Source organism: Geotrypetes seraphini, chromosome 13, assembly GCF_902459505.1.
Source record: "Geotrypetes seraphini chromosome 13, aGeoSer1.1, whole genome shotgun sequence".
In the NCBI taxonomy this organism is placed as follows: domain Eukaryota; kingdom Metazoa; phylum Chordata; class Amphibia; order Gymnophiona; family Dermophiidae; genus Geotrypetes; species Geotrypetes seraphini.
This window is the reverse complement of record NC_047096.1, coordinates 83,711,577-83,727,418: the sequence shown is the minus strand read 5'-3', so window position 1 is coordinate 83,727,418 and position 15,842 is coordinate 83,711,577. Positions and strand designations below refer to the sequence as shown.

The 15,842-nt window shown below is 44.9% G+C and overlaps 1 protein-coding gene across 1 annotated transcript in view; it reads left to right on the top strand.

Annotated features, from left to right (window-relative positions):
- Positions 1-6,104: 6,104 nt before the first annotated feature.
- The window catches only part of LOC117347478 (corticotropin-releasing factor receptor 1-like), a 119,118-nt gene continuing 109,380 nt past the window's right edge, over positions 6,105-15,842 (top strand). Inside the window, exon 1 of the mRNA XM_033918481.1 lies at positions 6,105-6,215. Within this exon, the coding sequence (XP_033774372.1) occupies positions 6,183-6,215 (33 nt within the window). The 5' untranslated portion in view covers positions 6,105-6,182. The remainder of the gene's footprint in view (positions 6,216-15,842) is intronic.

Below are 15,842 nucleotides of genomic sequence, written 5' to 3'. Positions count from 1 at the left end.
TCCAGGAACATGTCTAAACCTTTTTGAAACCTATCTATGTTAATTACTTTTACCACATCCTCTGGCAATGAGTTCCAGAGCTTAGACTGGAATCGGTGCTGAGACTGGAATCGGTCCAGAGAATGGCCACCAGGATGGTCTCGGGACTCAAGGAGCTCCCGTACGAGGAGCGGTTAGGGAAATTGCAGCTTTACTCACTCGAGGAACGTAGAGAGAGGGGAGATATGATCGAGACATTCAAGTATCTCACAGGCTGCATTGAGGTGGAAGAAGACATCTTCTTCTTCAAGAGTCCCGCGGCAACAAGGGGGCATTCGTGGAAAATCAGGGGCGGGAAACTGCACAGTGACACTAGGAAGTTCTTCTTCACTGAAAGGGTGGTTGATCGCTGGAATAGTCTTTCACTTCAGGTTATTGAGGCCAGCAGTGTGCCAGATTTTAAGGCCAGATGGAATAGACATGTGGGATCTATCCGCAAAGATAGATAGGGAGGGTCACTGGAGTGGGCAGACTTGATGGGCCGTGGCCCTTATCTGCTGTCTATTTCTATGTTTCTATGTTTCTAACTATTCATTGAGTGAAAATATACTGTATTTCTTTTTAAAGGTATTTCCATGTAACGTCGTTGAGTGTCCCCTAGTCTGTAAATTTTGAAAGAGTACAAAAATCAATTCATTTTTATCCATTCTACACCACTAGGATTTTGTAGACCTCAGTCATATGACATTGAGTGCGGGCTTCTGAGTGAGGAAGAAGAAACACAGACAAGCTTGGGCTAGAGCAGAGCTGCAGACTGCCCTAGGGGACACTGAAATGGGAGAGCCTAGTTGGAAAAGGGGGCTGGAGGAGAAAAGAGAGAGAGAGCTGCCTAAAGAGAGGGAGGACCTGGCCACAGAAGCCCGATATTCAGTAGTTTCAGATATCAGAATTTGGACATTCATGCAAGATGGATATGTAAAGCCAGTTTCCAGATTTCCAAAGCAAGGGCCTTAGTGTATCAAAGCTTTTCCAGAGCTTAATAAGAAACCACAAAAGACAATATTAAAATAAGAGAGACAAAGTCAACTTTCTACATTAAAACTTATTATTTCAGAAATAAGTTCACAGAGATACCAATGTAGGCCCATCCCAAAGCTGGAGATTGAAGACCAATGAGGGAGGTTTTTTTCACAGGCCTCAGCCATTGCTAATTCTGGCAGAGGCACATTCCAAAAACTGATATAGTCCAATCAATAAAGAAAAAATACAATTAAAAAATACAATTATTTTTTTCTACCTTTGTTGTCTGGTCATTTGATTTTTTTTTTCTGCTTTCCAGAGTCTCCTGAGTCCTTGGCCCTATCTTCCCACCATGTTGTGCATCTCCCATCTCTGTGTCCCTATTCTTGCCCTATCCAACATAACATCTCTTCTTTCTCCCTATGTCACCACTCCATGCGCCACATCTCCATCTCGCTCCCTTCCTGTCTCCCCCACCACCACCACTAGGCCAGCATCTCTCCCTATCTCTTCTCTACCTCTGCTCCCCATAGTGCAATGGTCTCAAACTCGCGGCCAGGGGGTCACATGAGGCCTGCCAGGTACTATTTTGAGGCCCTTGGTATGTTTATCATAATCACAAAAGTAAAATACAATAGTTTCTTGATCATATGTCTCTTGCAATATTATTATTAAGACAGCTAAAAGGAAACTATAAAGAGTTTTACCTCATGCAAAATTCTCATTTCTTTAATAAGACATTAACAGGTTTTTTTTTCTGAGGCCCTCCAAGTACCTACAAATCCAAAATGTGGCCCTGCAAAGAGTTTTAGTTTGAGACCACTGCCCTAGTGCAAGCATTCTTCTCAGCTCCTGAGAGTCCAGCATTGCTTCCTACCCTAGACATCTCTCCTTCCCTCCCTCCTCTGCACTTACCTTCCTTGGACAACTAACTCTCCAACCCCCCCCCCTCCAATACACCACTACCCTTTCTGTTAGTGCAGACCTCCTTCCCTCTTCAGTTTCAGCCTGCCATAAACAGGACGTTGCATTTAGGAGGTGGACTGGCCGCCGCATAGGAAGGAGGCTTGCATTGGCAGAAAAGAGCATCTTGAACGTTGCTGGCCAGATAGGCAAGGATGATGATATGTGGGGGAGGGTGAGAGATTATAGGAGCTGTAGAAGCTGCCTAAATGCGTGTGACTCGGCAGGTCTGAGTTTTAGAATGCACGAATAACAATAAAAATCAGCAGGACAGCTCAGAAAACATTTGCAACCTTTCCCATATAGGATCAAAGTAAAACAGCTGCTCTCATGGCTGTGTGGGACTTCGTTCACCAGGCCGCAGCCTAGGTCTAATCTTCTGTTTCTTATGGTCATATATTATTACAGGCACCAATATCTGCTTCTTCTCTTTACTGTTTTTCACTGATACATTGCCTTTCATCATAAATCTGCTCAATTAGAGCTTCCTACGAGAACCCAGCGACCCTTTCTTTGATGTATAGGGCACTGGAATTAATTTAAAGTCCTTGGCAACCATTTCCATTGTACTAAAAATAGTTGAATATATCTTCCAAACACAGCTTATTTTTCCCCTCCTTGCATTATTTTAATCTTGTGGCAGATAAAAAGGGCTGCATTTTTTTTTAATTAGAGGACAACAAAAGGGAAGATCTGGAGTATAAGAAGGGACTGACTGATACCTGCCTCCTCCTCTGCTCCACCTGCTCACACTGGGCTACAGGGCTAGAGACAGGTACAAATCTCCTCCTTGCCCACTGGTAACCTGGTATACCATGGAGGTAATATGGTCCAGGGCAAGAAAGCAGCTGCCTAGACACTGAGGGGGGTACAGTTCCAAACCAAAATTCTCTGTCCAGTCCTGTGCCACCCGATAGAGAAGAAGAGGAGGATTAACAAAGTATATGTGTGTGTTGGGAAATCAAAAGCTAAAGGTGATGAAACCTCCCATGTGGGTGGGTTTCTGACAGAGCTTAAAAAGAAGGAAATCTGTATTTATCTGTTTGCATTGAAACTAAATGGGAACAATTGTGACTGGCCACTTGTTTGGGATGCAGGAGAATTGCATCCAGTCTACCTAGGAGGGGGCACTGAGGGATGAACACATAGACATTTGGGAGAAATGTTATATCATTTCATGAAGGTTAATAAAGCTTGTGAGCTTTTATGTGGGGACCTTAGGAAATTGGAAGAATGGGCATAGACCACTTATCTGAAAAGGTCAACACAGTCTGTGTTTCGCTATGCTACATCAGGAAGCCGGAAGGATAAGCTTTTTATATTGATTTTATTTGCAGTGTGCAGTGCCTGAGTCCTTTGGTCTACACACTTTTCAACATCAAGTGTGTAGACCAAAGGACTCAGGCACTGCACACTGCAAATAAAATCAATATAAAAAGCTTATCCTTCCGGCTTCCTGATGTAGCTTAGTGAAACACAGACTGTGTTGGAGCCATGAACTGACCTTTTCAGATAAGTGGGCTACTGTTAAACAACTTTTGTAGAGCCATGACATTTGCCACTCCAGTACAAGCAAGAATCCTTGCTCCATGCAATGTGTTATGATTAAAATTCAAGCACCTTTCCAGCGACATTGTACTGCTGCTGTGGCACCTTGCTGAAGAGCTTATGAGCACATTTAAATATTTAAAAGCCTTTAAATGTTATATGATGATATTATTTGAGAAACTTGCCCAGTATTGATGAGAGGGTGGTCTTTTGTGTTTTGTTCTATTTTGAAAGTATTGCCCCCTCAAGTGGACTGTAATTTTAAATCCCCAGATCATACATCCATCTTTAGCATTAACTTTTAACATTCAACCTTTTCAATTTTTCTGCTTTCTTATCAAAATCTACTTTTCCATGCCTTCCCTTCCCATCTATCCATGTGTACCATCTCCTTCCTCTTTCTTCTCTCCTATTCCCATCTATTCATTAGGAACATTTCTTCTTATCTCTTTCCAGTCGCACCCATCGCTGTGCACCATCTTCTCTCTCTGTCTCCGCTTCCCCTCCATCCCTATGCAGCATCTCATCCCTCTCCCATGGTCAGACATCTCTGTCTTCCCCCTTCCCCCCTCATATGATCTGGCATCTTTCTCCTCTCCTTCCCATAGCCTGGAATCTCTCTCGCCTTCCTTCCCTCTTCCTGAGGTCTAACATCTCTCTCCTCTCCTTTCTGCGGTCTGGCATCTCTCTCTCTCCTCTTTCCCTTCCATTCTGTGGTCTAGCATTTCTCTCTCTCTCTCTCTCCTTTCCATTCCAGTGGTCTGACATCTCTCCCTTCTTTGGGTCATCAAGTTTCAAGTTTATTGAGATTTTGATTTAAACGCAATATCAAGTATTTTCAATGCGTATAACAATAATAATTTGTCCTTCCCAACCCTCTTCCAGTATGTGAAGTATCTGTCTTTCCCAAACCCCTGAGCATCTGTCCTCTCTGCTTTCCCAACTCCCTACCCCCAGCACCAAGCCTCTTCCTGCCAGGGTCTGCACCCAGCCCCCTTCCTCCCCCCCCAAATCAGACTCTGCCCTCAGCCCCTTCCCCCATCCCCCAGTCAGATTCTACACCCAACCCCATTCCTTCCCTTCCCTGTCAGACTCTGCACCCAGCCCCCTTCCTTCCCTCCCCTGTCAGACTCTGTACCCAGCCACTCAACAGACTCTGCACCCCTCCGCTGACTCTCGACTCTGCACGCAGCTCCCTTCCCTTGCTCGCTCTGCCCCGTCCTCCTACCTCCTCTGGCCAGTCAAAGTAGCTACTGAGAGCTGAGCAAGAGCATCAAAGCACGCTTCCACTCATTGCCGCTCAGGGGCAGAAGAAACCAGCCACGACCGGCTGGGTTAGCAGCGGGACAGCAGCCAGAAAGCTATATATATATATAACTTAAATATATATATATATAACTTAAATAAATGAATAAATGCATTTTGGTTTTAGTTTGTACCTGGCACAGCCTGGGAGTACCGTACTTGATGTTTGGATTCTGTATGATCTGCTTCTTTGCTTTCCCTTCACAGTAGATCTAGTGGACTGGTTGCCTTCTTGTTTTCTCATCCAGTAATGCTATAACATATGTAAAATGATATGCTTATTCTAAAAACATTATTTGTGTCTCTCAGTTTTCCCCCCCAACTAAAAATGCCCCTAAGAATATCTTCCCACAGTCCAGCTAAAAAAACAACAGACTGTGCACACATGTAGCCACCAGGGGAAGATGGTATTTGAAGGTTGTGTTTTGGGGAGGGACTTTTATTGCCTAAGTGTTTCAACCTGGGAAATTCAACAGACTTTAACCAATGAGCAGATCAGCCCTTCATCCAAATTTGCTGATGTAACTCTCTTAAAGGATAAGACCTGCAGTCACCTGGGTCTCTCTGTTCTAAATTTTATTTATTTATCTGCCCTCATTATTTTCTGTTTCTCTTTAAGGAGAAAGCTTTCCTTATTTCTTTGCTGAACTGACTAAAGGCTCTCCCTGAACCATTTTCAGGAGCACCTGTACCCACCTTTTAATCTCACAGACTTTTGTTTTCCTAGGGTGCTCAGTTTTCTTGTTGCTTGGAATATCCCTGATCAATCCTTTTCAAAAGCAGATAAAGAGAAAGTCCTAGCTCATCTCCTGCTGAGATGGCTAGATGCCTTGGGAAGAACACTTTCAAGCTATCTGTTATTATACATCTATATTTGATGCCTACAAATGTGTGTGTGCGTAGAAAATACTTATCTTTGCAGAATATTCAGATTGCAAAAGGTCACTCGTATTGTGCCACGGCCACTTACAGCAAGCATATCCCTGGCTCCCTTTTGTCTGGGTGCAGCCCTGGAAGCAGAAGGAAGGCTGACAGCGGGGGACAGCCACAAAGGAAGAGATGGCAGCAGCAGCAGGCACAGCTATGTTTCAGGAAGGGAGAAGAGAGCTAAATCCAAGCTTTCCCTCTCTAGTACCTTCATTTCCATCTGGAACTTGGGGGAAGGGGAGGGAGGGAGCTGGAGAATCTGGGGGAGGAGTGTGGGAGGAGGAGGCGGTGAACATGGCACTGTAGAGGCAAGACATGCCCCCGTATCCGAGTGACTGCAGGAGGCTGGAGAGAGCCCTGGACCCCCTCAGTGGTCGTTTCCAGCTGCCCGTGTGATAAGCGTCTTATTGCTCTGCCCCGGAAGAAAGTGATCGGGCAGGATGAGGCACAGAGAAAGAGCTCCTCTTGTCCAGGTAAGCTGCTTCCTTCCATCTGAGAGCAAAATCGTCAATCTCAGGATCCCAGGGTAAGTGTGTCCATTTGCCACATCTGACTGAGGACTTGTGCCTTCCTGGGAGCAGGTGCTGGGGGAAAGTTTTGCCCTGTAGCCGAAGGTTAAGGCTTGTTTCATTCAAATGCTGTAACTCACTGACATTTATTTTAAATAAGATGTTTGTCAAGGAATAATCACACAAGAATTGTCACTGGGGCAGGAGATCCTAACAAAGTCCATCCATTTGATTTCCCCTGCCCCCAAGACCTGTCCTCAGACAATATGAATGTGGTATAAGATATGCAGACTTGCTCCTAATCCATGTTGCCTCATCCAGACAGACCATAAAAGTGCCACTGCTAACTCCAGGCTGTCCCAATAATATCTTCTTTTTAAGGATTTTTTCCATCTATCCCATGCATTTTTGGATCACCTGGCCTTACTCCTAAGTCTACCACCCGCAACCTCATATTATGTTCTCTGGAAAAGAGTTGTTTGATTTAAGCATCTATCATATCTCCTCTGGGGTGGACATCTTCAGGGATTCAAGCCTCTTCTCATACATTTCTCACTGCAATCTTCTTTATTGCCTATCAGTTCTAACAACTCATCTTTCTCCCTTTCTTTTAATGCTCTCCTGAAAGTTTTCTGGCTTTGTCTCCTAAGGAGTTATTTTACATTAGGGATCAAATCTTTTGCAATTCAGTTGTAGCACAGTTTTGCAAAACGCAGGATATTTATACAGGGAATATTTAACAATCCAGTTCATAAAACAGGGCATCCTCTAATATCTTTGATTACAGCAGGTACGGACTGTTAGGGTTTCCCCTATCGGATTAAATATTAGAAAGGAAAGTATGAAGAGACTGACGATAAAAATAACTCAGGGCTAAAAAGAGGTCTGACAGCTTTTTTAGGCAAACACAGAGTGATACAAGTCTATTGGTTAGTCTCTGCCGGGCCTGGAAATGCAGAGGGCTGGGGAAATATCAAGAGCAATTTTGGAAGCTGAGAGGAAAATGGATTAGGCATTACCTAAAGATAAAATCACATGGAGATGTCTCCAATTAGAGATAGATTGTCATTTGAAATGAATGTAGTTCACCAATAAAAGTGGGTGCAATATTTCCATATAATGCCCACTTTTCTTAAAGCACATCGTGGGCTTTCTTTCCTAATAGTTTCTGCATGCAACCACTCTCAGGAAAGTATGCACTATGGACTTGATTCAATAAATGTCATCTTTTGGTTTTCTATGTATATTGTTGTATGTTACTAATGTTTTCTATGATGCATTTTTGGTGTTCCTTTCATAAAAACATGAAGGCAGATAAAGGCCAAATGGCCCATCTAGTCTGCCCATCCACTGTCACCATTATCTCTTTCTCTCTCCGAGAGATCCCATGTGCCTATCCCAGGCCCTTTTGAATTCAGACACAGTCTCTGTCTCCACCATCTCTTCTGGGACACTGTTCCATGCATCTTCCACACTTTCTGTAAAAAAGTATTTCCTTAGATTACTTCGGAGCCTATCACCTCTTAACTTCATCCTCATTCCAGAGCTTCCTTTAAATGAAAGAGACTCGACTCATGTGCATTTATATTACATAGGTATTTAAACATCTCTATCATATCTCCCCTCTCCCGCCTTTCCTCCAAAGTAAACAGATTGAGATCTTTAAATCTGTCCCCATACGCCTTATGGGGACAGTTTCAGAACCAATGCTAGGAAGTTCTTCTTCACCCAAAGGGTGGTGGACACCTGGAATGCGCTTCCAGAGGGTGTGATAGGACGGAGTACGATATTGGGGTTCAAAAAGGGATTGAATGATTTCCTGAAGGAAAAGGGGATAGAAGGGTATGGATAGAGGATCACTATACAGGTCCTGGACCTAATGGGCCGCCGCATGAGCGGGCTGCTCGGCGTGATGGACATCTGGTCTGACCCAGCAGAGGCATTGCTTATGTTCTTATCACAAAGACCACACACCATTTTAGTAGCCTTCCTCTGGACCGACTCCATCCTTTTTATATCTTTTTGAAGGTGTGGCCTCCAGAATTGTACAAGTATTCTAAATGAGGTCTCACCAGAGTCTTATATAGAGGCATCAATACCTCCTTTTTCCTATTGGCCATACCTCTCCCTATGCAACCTATCATCCTTCTAGCTTTCGCCGTCACCTTTTCAACCTGTTGGCCACCTTAAGATCATCACATACAATCACATCCAAGCCCCGCTCTTCCGTCGTGCACATAAGTTCTTCACCCCCTAAACTGTACTGTCCCCTTGGGTTATTGTGAAAGGTGGTATATAAAGCTTAAAATAAACTATAAACTATGCCAAAAAAAAAAAAAAAATCACACTAAGCACATGCCCTTTACAGAACAGCTCTGGCACCAATCTGGAGTAAATGTTGATGCCCAAGTCATGTGCAGATATTTTCAGAATGCCACGCCTCCTTTTGAGATACACATTATGGGAGTTAGACAAACAGGGTTAATGAGGACCAATTCACATCAATAACTGGGTTTTAGCACCAAAGTATTGGTGTCATACACAGTGGCGTACCTAGGGCACCCAGTGGCATACCACAGTGGCACTCGGGGCCCATCATTTTTTGACACCTCCCCCCCCCATGTAAAAAAATATTTTTTGTAATGACCATGAAACGGAATAAATGGTCAGAATAGAAACAGGCAGTGAAAATTTTCTTTTATTGAACCTCATATATGTAACCATTATTCCAAACATAACATAAATTATGTCTGAATTGTCATGACATCAGAAGTACCTATGGAGTAGTTGCAGGTGATGCTTGGGACAGTTCTGATTGTGTTAGTTCAGTTTTATATGTTTTTGAAAAGAAGGGTTTTTATTTCTTTTTGAAGGTTTTGTAGTCTGTGGTCGAGGTCAATAGGTTGTAGAGTTGGGGGTCGAGTGTTAGGAGATTGTCGAACAGTTTTTTTTCTTTTGACGATTTTGGTTGGAGGGTGTGTGAATGGTGCGTGAGTTCTCCTATGTCTGGTTGAGGTGGATTGAATTATTTAGCTGAAGAAATTAGTTACCCCCCTCCCCCCATTCCACACAAATTAATTCTCTTCCATTTTTGTTCCCATTATAAAAAACACTGATAAGTTCCCAGAAAAAAATACATTAAAATAAGAAGTGAAAACAAAGGCCCCTACAGATGAGAACATAACATAAGAATAGCCTAACTGGGTCAGACCAATGGTCCATCATGCCCAGTAACCCATTCTCATGGTAACCAATCCAGGTCACTAGTACCTGGTCAAAACCCAAAGAGTAGCAACATTCCATGCTACCGATCCAGGGCAAGCAGACATTTTCCCCATGTCTTAATAAGAGACTATGGATTTTTCCTCCAGGAATTTGTCCAAACCTTTCTTAAAACCAGCAACGCTATCTGCTTTCACCATAACTTCTGGCCACTTCATTTTTAAGCTTAAATCTTTCCTTCCAAACAGAGACCTTGCTAGATGTCAAATACAGAAAGAACAAGGTAACTTCACAAGGACTTAGCTGTGCAGGAAATGTGAATCTCCTCATACACCCACCATATAGTGCAAAAATGTGCAAAGGTCTAGTTTTTTCTTTCGATTACTACATAGCCTAATGCCACACAAGCAGCGCTGTTACAAACATATTCTGAAGGTCAATGCTAAGGTTAACAAAGTTTTCTTCCTTGGACCACAAGGAGATACTGACAAACCACTGGAAGAGATCCCAAAACAACTACCCAGGCACAACACCCAAAGACTCACTCAGTGTGTGAACCAGTTGAGTGGAGTGGACTAACTGGGGGGTGGAAATGGGCCCGGAGTTTGCTCAGAAAATTTCCCAGACCACTTCTTCCTCTCAACACATTGACACGCTGCCACCACCACCACCATTAGGAACACCTCACCGGGTAGGCCAGCAATGCTTATAAACTTTATAAAACACATTATTATATTTTCTTATAAAGCACATATTTTAACTGAACTCTCTGACATCCTCAGCCTTGCCATTCACAAAAATAGAAGGAAGAAAAGTTACCGTTTCCTGCTGTCTCATGTCCCCGGCCTATACAATATTTTTCTTCTGCAGACCCTTCAAAAGTCTGACCAAATCCTCGTTTCACTTGCATTATAAAGTACTGAGGATGCCATCTCTCCCCAATCCCAGGTCCTAAAGTCTAAGACAGTAGTGCAAACTAGTGCTGCCCGATTCAGGAAAAAAATATATATATTTCAATTCGATTCAGCCTACTGAATTGGTTTTTCGATTCAATTTTCCTGCCTAATTGGGTGTTGTTGTTTGTTTTGTTTTTTTTTCAAACATCCTGGTGGGTTTATTTTATAGCTTTTTCACCCCCCTTTGGCTTCTCCTAACCACACTGGCACTGTGGTGTAAATAAAATAAAGAAACAAAAAGGACTTTTCCTCTCTCTGTTAAATCCTAGCTCACGTTTGCGGTCTAACACCAGCTCTGGCAGGATACACATTTCAAATCTGACATATTGTAATCACAAAACAGAAAATAAAATTAGTTTTTCTACCTTTTGTTGTCTGGTTATTTTTCAAATCTTATTGGTCCAAAGCTGTGGTTGTCTTCTGATAACTTGCTTGCCAGGGTCTCCTTCTTCCTTCTATCTGCATGCTAACCATCCATCTGCCATCTCTGTCCTCCCCAGGAAGTCTGGCATCTTTCCTTTTTTCATCTCCCTCCACAGATCCACCTTTTCTTAACTACCCTTTCATCCAGCATCTCTCCTTCCTTCCCCATCACCCCATGGTCCACCATCTCTCCCTTTCTTTTCCCAACTACCCTCCTATCCAATATCTCTATCCCCCCTCCACACCATCCCTTGTGTCCAACTTCTCTCCCTTTCTGTTCCTTCCCTCCCTAAAAACCATGGTCCATCATCTCTCTCCCTCTCCTCTATTTTCAGACCTATTATTTCTTCCCACCCAAAGTCCATCATATGCGCGTCTCTTTGAACCCCCCTTCCCTGTGTACTTCTACACCAGAGCCCCCCCTCCCTGAAGGGCCTGTCCCCCCCTTAAAGGTCTGCATCCCACCCCTGAAGGCCTGTCCCCCCCCTTGAAGGCCTCCACCCCTCCGAAGGCCTGTCCCCCCCCTTGAAGGCCTGCCTGCCTGGTCCCCTTGAAGGCCTGTCCCCTCCTTGAAGGCCTGCCTGTCTGTCCCCCTTGAAGGCCTGTCCCCTCCTTGAAGGCCTGCCTGCCCGCCCCACCCTGAAGGCCTGATACCCTGACCCAACCCGAAGGACCGTTCACCCCCCCCTGGCCTCCCTGCACTACCTACGGTAGAGAAGTAGCCCACAGCAGGATCACGATGGCAGCGATCCCTGCGCTGCTTCCTCCGCCGCGGTCCCGCCCCTCCTCTAACATCAGAGGAGGGGCGGGACCGCAGCGGAGGAAGCAGCGTAGGGATCGCTGGCATCGTGATCCCGCTGCAGGCTGCTTTTCCACCGCAAATGGTGCTGGGGGGCAGGGGGAAAATCCGGACGTTGGGGGTGGGGAACCGGACGCCAAGGCCGGGAGCACCCCCTCAGGGCTTGCACCCGGGGCAGACCGCTCCCCCCCCCCCCCCCCTTGGTACGCCACTGGTCATACAGCATACACTCAAATCTTTTCTTTTTTTTTAAAGGAGGTGGGGCAAATCTGGAGGTATGTGCATATAGTGCACGCTTTCTAAGAAATGTGGGCACTATATGGAAAGAGTGTGCATTATTAGCAAAATTTTGCTGGTTGCCCAATGTGGCGTTGCCGGTGCCCGTGTATACGCTTGGCTCCCGACAGCACTCAGAACAGCCTGCGTCCTACGTGCTTCCAGAGAAGGCTGGAAGTCCTGCTGGTCCCACAGTTCAACGAAGAAGCAAAAAGAATCAAAACAGTCAATTTCAAATGAAAATAAAGTCCCACTTTATTGTGGCTATTAATCCTGAATAGGGTTCAGTTCATACTTTTCCATAAACATAAGAAAACAGGAAAAAGTAAAATTGAGTTGGAAAAACAAACAACTCACACCTTTCTTGCCGGTGTCACAGGTAAGTAGCCGAGTGTAGTCTTAATCGTTCTGCCTTTGGCAAACAGGCAGTAACAAACTGTCACACTTCCTTTATAAATAAAGACAGTGCTGTGCCCAAGCCTAGATTGAAGCTGGCTTGGCCCCAACCAACTTAACAGTAGTTGGTGGGGGAGGGGAGTAGCCGAATCCACTAAATTTACTCTGTAAGAAACAGAATGCCACAAATGGCCCCACAATCCCAACCTAGGATATTATGTGGATTCTTCCCCAAAACTACCTCCCAGGCACACAATCACAATTGAAGCTTTTCTTGCTTTCCAAAAAAAACCCAAAACATAAACTCAAACAGTCCAGCACAATTAAACCTAACAAAAAGGTTTCCAGTTCCAGGCACCTTGCAAGGAGCTCAGCACTGCTCCCTTACTTCTCACAGGTGCAAACAGGTTCCCCAGAAAGAAGCCCAAAAGATTGCTAGCTTGAGCATACCAAAAAGAAAACAACCAGCAATGGTACTTAGCTCTCTTCCATGGGGCAAGCTTCTGTATTCATGGCAGATTCTATACAGTCCATGGGCTCTGGTTCAGCTAGCTGGTTGGCTTCAGGGTCAGGGGCTGGATCCACCATCTCAACGTCCTGATAGTGGTGAGGCTCAGGAGAGCAGTCCTGTAAGCCTCCTTCCTGGGCTGGCCCAGGGCAGACTGACTGCTTCCTCCTCAGTGCAGCCTCAAGTGCATTGAGGCGGCCACGCCCTGTTCTATAAGGGGGAAGGGCAGCCTGCAGCTTCTGCCTAGCTCTCACAGGACTTCCAATCAGATCCTGCAGCTGGGAGTTAGCTGAGTGAGTAGAATTTTTCTGAGGCTGTTCCAGGCTGTTACCCTCATAGTCCTCCCCTCCCCAGGGTTCTGTAAGCTGGGTTTTAAAGGGGAATGCAGAGTTTTCCTTATTCCTGGAGTCTAGCCTGTCACACTGATTAGCTCTTTTAACAGCCAGGCTAGGTTTCAGCAAAGCCTTACCTGGCACAAGCCGAGCTTTAGGGCTAGGGTTGTGACACCATCCATAGTTCTAACAGGATGTCTTTGTCTCTAAGGGCCCCTTTTTCAAAGCCATGATAGCGAGTCCTGATGTGGTAAATGTGACACAGCCCACGTGGGAATCACTACTGTGGCTTTGTAATAGGGGCCTTAAATGGTTATGCCAATAGAAATGTTAACCTGTAACTTCCAGGCTGGGGGAGAACTATATGTTTAAAATCCCCCTTCCAGATGTTGCAGCTACCTACATCCTCCTCTTTATTTCTGGCATACAAGTGCAGATGAAAAAGTCCATTTAAAAAGGTACAAGAACAAAAAAAATCCCCCATTGCTAAAGGGACAGTCTCTTGCCTTTGCCCATCTAGGACTGTCTGGCAGCTTTAATATGCTCTGGCTTTTTAAAACCTCTTTTTAAAAAAATCTTTATTGATTTTATTAAGCATTAGAGAATGACACGGGGAAAAAATCTGTCCCCGTCACTGCACCGTCCCCGGCCCACCATCCTCTGCACCGCCCCATCACCGCCATTCCCTTCACCGCCCCGTCACCATCACCGCCATCCCTTTCACCGCCCCGTCACCGCCACTGCCATCCCATTCACCGCCCCGTCACCGTCCCCGTCTAGCACCCATCTTCTTCCCTCCGCTCCCCCATAGTCTGGCATCTGTCTTCTTCCCTTCCAGCATCTTCTCCCCACTCTGCCTTCCACATTTCCTTTCAGGGTCTGTTCCTCTCTACCCTCTTTCAATGTCTGTTCTATTCCTTTCCACCACCACCCTTCCCTCCCTCCTTTACCATCTGTTCCTTTCTACCACCCTTCTTTCATATCTTCTATCAGTCCCCCCACCATCACTAGCAGTCTCTCTTCTCCCTTACCATGAGCAAATAGAACTTCTGAAAATTGTATTGCTGAGGCATTATTTCTAGTACACCTTTTTATCCAGATGGATAATGACATCAATTTTATAATTCTTACTGTCTGCTCAGATTTCATTCACAATTTGGTTTGTGTTTTGTACCTGAGGATTCCATGAGGCATTTAACCTTTTCCTGTCTCTTCTGTGATTTCAAGTTGATTCCTTCAATAATGGAGTCTCAAGGCAGTAGCAGTTTTCTATTTTGGGCTCTTTTGACATTGTTTAAGGGATTTCTTGTACATTTGGTGCTGGTCTTCTTTGATGAGGTCACTTCAGAATCTATTTCCAAGGAAGAGAAACTTTTTCCCTTTCACCCCCTCCTTCCTTGTGTGAGCCGGAACACGCGGTCCCCGCAAGCAAGTAATTTTATATCATTTTCATTCTATTCATTCATAGAAATTAAAGTCTAGATAATGCCAGTCACATAACAAAACATGATTTTACAAAAATAATTCCCTGCACAGTCAAGCCTGCAAGGATTACTAGATGTCTTTCAGCAGCTCCCCTCCCTCCCTCCCCCTTACCTTTGTGGCCAAGTCAAAATGATCTACCAACAATAAAATTTAAAAAACATAAAGCACGCTATATGCAGAGAAAATGTTAATTATCATTTATATTCCGCGGGTTTTCAAAGAGGTCAAGGCAGATGACTTTATGCAATGTCACCTCAGTAACAACTATACAAAAATAGACAAATATTCCCCCTCCCTTTTTACAAAACTGCGATAGCGGTTTTTAGCGCAGGGAGCTGCGCTGAATGGCCCACGCTGCTCTCGACGCTCATAGGCTCCGTGCTAAAAACCGCTATTGCGTTTTAGTAAAAGGGGGCCATAGTGCAAAATATAGACAGCAGATATAAATTCTCAAAACGGACACATTTTGATCACTAAGTTGAAAATAAAATCATTTTTCCTATCTTTTTGTCTGGTGATTTCATGAGTCTCTGGTCCTTCTTCTTTCTTCTCATGCCCCCCCCCCCCTCTTTCTTTCTCTCTCCCCCTGGCTCCCCTCTTTATTTCTGCCTTTCTTTCTCTCTCTCCCTGGCCCTCCTCTTTCTTTCTGCCTTTCTTTCTCTCCCCCTTGACCCCCTCTTTATTTCTGCCTTTCTTTCTCTCTTCCCCTGACCCCTCTTTATTTCTGCCTTTCTTTCTCTCTCCCTCTGGCCCCCCTCTTTATTTCTGCCTTTCTTTCTCTCTTCCTCTGGCCTCCCTCTTTATTTCTCTCTCCCCCTGGCCCTCCTCTTTCTTTCTGCCTTTCTTTCTCTCCCCCTTGACCCCCTCTTTATTTCTGCCTTTCTTTCTCTCTTCCCCTGGCCTCCCTCTTTATTTCTCTCTCCCCCTAGCCCTTCTCTTTCTTTCTGCCTTTCTTTCTCTCCCTCTTGACCCCCTCTTTATTTCTGCCTTTCTTTCTCTCTCCCCCTGACCCCTCTTTATTTCTGCCTTTCTTTCTCTCTCCCCCTGGCCCCCCCTCTTTATTTTTTCCTTTCTTTCTCTCTCCCCCTAGCCCCCACAAAGCCATCGTGCCAATTTCTCCACTTCCACGATTCTTTCCCTACCCTCACCCCCAAGCCAGCAGCCGATTTCTCCCTGCTCCTTCCCCGATGTCCT